General features: G+C 41.9%; 1 protein-coding gene across 2 annotated transcripts in view; it reads right to left on the bottom strand.

Annotated features, from left to right (window-relative positions):
- Nucleotides 1-202: 202 nt before the first annotated feature.
- Nucleotides 203-4670, bottom strand: part of marc1 (mitochondrial amidoxime reducing component 1) — a 6059-nt gene continuing 1591 nt past the window's right edge. For both annotated transcript variants that reach the window (XM_031877397.1, XM_031877398.1), the window contains exons 4-7: nucleotides 3838-3981; nucleotides 3470-3531; nucleotides 3164-3235; nucleotides 203-2778 (exon numbers count right to left, since the gene is read on the bottom strand). In XM_031877397.1, the coding sequence (XP_031733257.1) occupies nucleotides 2652-2778; nucleotides 3164-3235; nucleotides 3470-3531; nucleotides 3838-3981 (405 nt within the window). In that variant the 3' untranslated portion in view covers nucleotides 203-2651. The remainder of the gene's footprint in view (nucleotides 2779-3163; nucleotides 3236-3469; nucleotides 3532-3837; nucleotides 3982-4670) is intronic.

The raw sequence follows: 4670 nt of genomic DNA on the forward strand, positions 1-4670 counted from the left end.
CGTACTACCATGTATACTATGACGTGACACAATCGTACTACCATGTACTATATACAGGGCTGCAGTCAGATGTAATGTAAGTCCACCATGTGTCCTCTAGGTTAAGTGTATGTTGAAGCTCTGTTAACTCAGGACCCTTAAAATGACAGACCTACAGAACTACTCCTTTGTGCTGTAACATCAGTTAAAAACACCTCTTGGGTTCTGGGACCTTTGACTTCATGTTTCAACACATTGGTTCACAAAAAGACAAAAAAACCTGTTTCCTTGAAAGTCAGAGACACAACGGCTCCATTAGCGCGTCTCTTCACCTGCGGCTGTTCTTCTGGAGGGGCGGAGCCTCTGAAGGGGCGGAGCCTCTGAAGAGAGCTTTCAGTCATTTAGTCATGTTCCTTGCAGTGAAGTTGACATGCAACATGGCTCGAGGTAGAGTTCATACACATGACAAATGTACCAACCATTGTAGTTGTAGTGCCTTTTTAAACAATTGGAGTGCATCGCAGTGGCAGAATGAATATACACTGTAAAATCTGACCTGTTGATCTTACTTCATTCCCTTGAAAAAGTCAAGAAAATATAACTTTATGTTTACTTTATATCCTGTTAAGTTGACTTACATTTAGTTGTATTTACTTCATTCTGTTATTCCAACTTAGAAATGCAAAGTGAAATGAACTTGTTTTTTCAAAGTGCAGAGTTTGTGTGCTGTCTGGGTTTCCTCCTGCAGCCTAAAGACATGCAGTCAGGTGGGTCCTGTGTTCACACGGTTCTTTGTTTCCCAGACCTATGTGCTCTCCAGGGTCCAATGTTCCCACAGTCCGTTCTCATTCACAATTCGTCACATTGATTGGTCAGGACCCGTCGGTGTCATTTAGGTTTAGGCAATACAAATACTGGATTAGGTTTTGGAAAAGATCGTGTTTGCTTTAGAACTATGTTTTTGCCAAACTAGGAATGGGATAGAGCTGGTTCCCAAGCTCTACGGGGACCTGAACAATATGTTCCCCAGCTCCATCTGTTTACTGTGACATAGGCCATGGTGGGAGCTCGTGTAAAGGTAACACATATAGGAAAATGAGTCCCTGACAACATAATACCTTATGAGTTTACTCAACGTGTGTTAACAGAATATCAAACCGGGGACCATAAGACCCTGCAAACATAAGTATGCTTTAAATGCCAACATGCTAACTCACTAAACTAAGAGACTGATAAACAGATGCTGATGTTAGCATTTAGCTCAAACACCACCGTGCCTCCAGTAAGTAGAGCTTCACATGGATGTAGTCGTAAGACTTCTTCAGTAAAAACACATCCCATCAGAACCATTGACAGCGTAAGACAAGAGCCCTGTATGAGCTCACCATCATCTATATTACTCTGTTACTCATGTGGAGCAGATGCAGCTAGTGGTTGAACCTCTGTGATAGAAACACTTCAAGATGAAACCAGAGTCCTTTGTTTCCACATGGACACAAAAAGAGCTCTGGAGCACTACTTCTACTCACTCAGTGTAGAGACACAACACATACAGTGAGAGTCTATTCTCATTCAGGAGTTTAAGAAACAAACTAACAGAACAGCTCAAACTCAAAGAGTAATATTAATGGATTAGAATTATTAATTCAAGCCACATTTGAAGATAAAAGAAGCTCCACCATGAATCACGTTCAGACATCAACATCAACATGTTTTAAAGCAGCGGTGGAGCAGTGTTGTTGAACTCATGTCATTAAGAAGGATGTGGGCAGCAATGGAAACCTTCTTGCCAATAGATCTTCTGTATCAAACACTTTATTCTTATTAGTCCCTTCTTATAATCAGCTTTAGTGTCACTGGTGCAAAATACAAATCCACAGGTTGTTTAAAGCAACATATTTAAAGGTGACCTGAAGTGAACCTCCCTCTAGTCTACGGGCTGTTAAGGTGGTCAGTGAAGGCACAGCGCTCCCTACTGGCCATCGTATGGAACTAGAACTGTTCTAAAGAGACCAGAACGTTACGGAGACTCTCACCGAACTCTTCTACTGGTCTACAGTCCGACTGTGACAAGTGACACAGAACAGCTTTAGCTCTTTATAGTATCAGAAGTCCATGCTGTCAGTAGTTCTTCTGTTCCTGCTGACAAGACGTAAAACAATGTTCATTTCCAAAGTACTACTTTCTTCTTTGATGTTATTACGTAATCATATAGAATGTACAAATATAGATTATTATCTCTTTTTGATGTCATTTTGCCAGCCTGGGAATTAATTAACTACTAATGATTAAAAGAATACAATCAGTTTTTGTCATTTTGTGCAAACAATCCATTTGAAATTTCTTAAAATTACAAACCTGTGCCTTAAAAGATGAAGACGTGAAGATGTACAGTGTTCGATGTGAGAACAGTTTATCATGTGAATAAACCATCATCAGAAATGATTTGTCCTGAAAGCAGGTTGTTGTTGTTGTGCAGCAGTTGCTCTTTTATTGCAGGAATAACTCGACATGTTGAGTACTGTATCAAAGACGGCTTGATTCCTCTCGTTAACAGCAGCATGTACTGACCAGTGAAGAGGGTGTTGCACTTCCTCTTCCTGCATCTATTGAAGTGCTTTCTCTACTGTGGCCTAGCTCACTCATTACACCGGGAGAATAGTTTGACTCCATCAGCGGCTGATCTTGTACACCACATCGCCGACCTGCAGGATCCCCGTCTTCTTCACGTTGTGCAGCTGTCCAAACAACGGAGACGACTTGTAGATGTGCTTCTCGGATGGTTCGCACTGACGATAGCTGTGAGAGAACCGCAGACAGAAAGGCATTTAAATGTGACATCGTGCAGGAAAGATGACCAATATGTGAATATCTGTCGTTTCAGAGATATCAGAAAAACTCAGAAAGGACCGAACAAAATGCCAATAATATACAACTCAACGCAGCTACATATACATCTGTATAAAGACGTGTTGCAGCGTTGCCACATTTGACTGACATCAAAAAGCCTCAGATCCTTGAATCTGTACAACTGTTATAGAAGTTGCCACATGGTCTGTCTGTCCAATGTTTGTGTGCATTAAATAATAATTGCTATGTTACGGGCTGAAGTGGGATGCTGCTGATGCTGAACACGTATTACCAGCAGACTGTAGATATGAACATGATGCAGGTAGAACTTTACCTCTTCAGTGTGTCCAGAGGCTCTTTCCTGGTGATCACTCCCGTTTCAGGGTCAACGGTGGTGAACACACATCTGGAAGCAGCAGAAGTTACAGGTGAGTTTGAATCCAGCCTGTGAACCTAAATCTCTACACTTATAAGGACAAATTAAATCATTTTAGCATCAAATAAGACACTACAGTGGTGTGTGTATGCAGGTAGAAGTCCCAGCAGCAGTGACTGCGCTGCAGCTTTGGATTCATTGCCGTCGATAAATGAAGTGATTCTGTCTCTGAATGAAATCGGTGTGAAGCATCAGCTGTGTTACCGTCCGCATGATATCGCGCGCTGCAGTCGCACGCTGCCGACCTGGATCTCCTCCCACCAATCCTGAAAAAGCCGACAGTTGGTTTTTTGGAGTTGGAGATAAAATGAGTGAACACTGGTCACACTTAGAAGAACGAGGTGTTAGTGAGAAGTAAAAGGACCAGATGATCATTTACAGAACCTCACGGGCTGCAGTGCAGACACAACGGATCTGCTGCTTCTAAGACCGTTGGTGGTTTGAATCTAATCTTGACATGATTCCTCCACATGTTCTTCTCTTTCATGTAATCAAGACTTCTGATCTTGAAGCCAAACATGAATCAGCAGAGAAAGAAATCGGAGCAATATCTGCAGCTGTGAACAACGTACCTCATCGAATGATTCACAGTCACTGACGACGATGTTTGGGCGGAAACGCTCCACCGTGACGTCCTGCTGGAGTCTGCTGCTGAGATCCTTGACGGAGGACTCTGACAGCAGCATCACAGGTCCCATGTCTGCATAGACCACCTCCTGCAGTCACACAGGAGACATGATTCTGTTCTCTTCTTGCACCTTTATGGAAACACCACAATAACAGCCAGAAGTCTGGAGAACTTGCGTGTGTCTTTTGTGCAGCATAACTGAACTATAATGAAATAAATCATAAAAGGATAAACAAGTTTCACCAATACTGGAGAGCAGACATGTGTTCTCCTACTTCTGTACATGTTGAACTATTAACATGTTGATCCTTTACAGCCTCTTGTTACGTCGTCTCTGCTCAGTGATGTAACTCTTGGTCTCAGAGACGTCACATCATCACGTCCCAGTTACAGAAGTGTAGAAGTTGTATTTTACAGGATCTGCTAACTATTTATTTTTGGCAATATCTTAAATGAGACGTGTAGAATAAAGAGATGAAACATCACTTTATTAAAGCTGTGATCTGGTAATTGGTGCTGACTGAGACATTCAGCATGCGGGGGTGCAAGGACCGTCGGATATGTGATCATGTGATCATTTCTGATGAAACGTTCTGCTTCAGATCAATTGTGTAATTTTCGCGTTTAAAAAAAGAAAGAAAACAAACCTTTCAAAGCTGCCAGCAGGTTGTTCACATTGTGAACAGCAACAAATAGTCAGAAACATACTAATCTGTCTGTTTCCTTCTCTCATAAAGGTGAGACATGTAGTGAGACTTCATGGTGACGCTGACATAA

The sequence above is a fragment of the Anarrhichthys ocellatus genome, unplaced genomic scaffold (genome assembly GCF_004355925.1).
Source record: "Anarrhichthys ocellatus isolate YVR2014 unplaced genomic scaffold, GSC_Weel_1.0 scaffold135, whole genome shotgun sequence".
Taxonomy (NCBI): Eukaryota; Metazoa; Chordata; class Actinopteri; order Perciformes; family Anarhichadidae; genus Anarrhichthys; species Anarrhichthys ocellatus.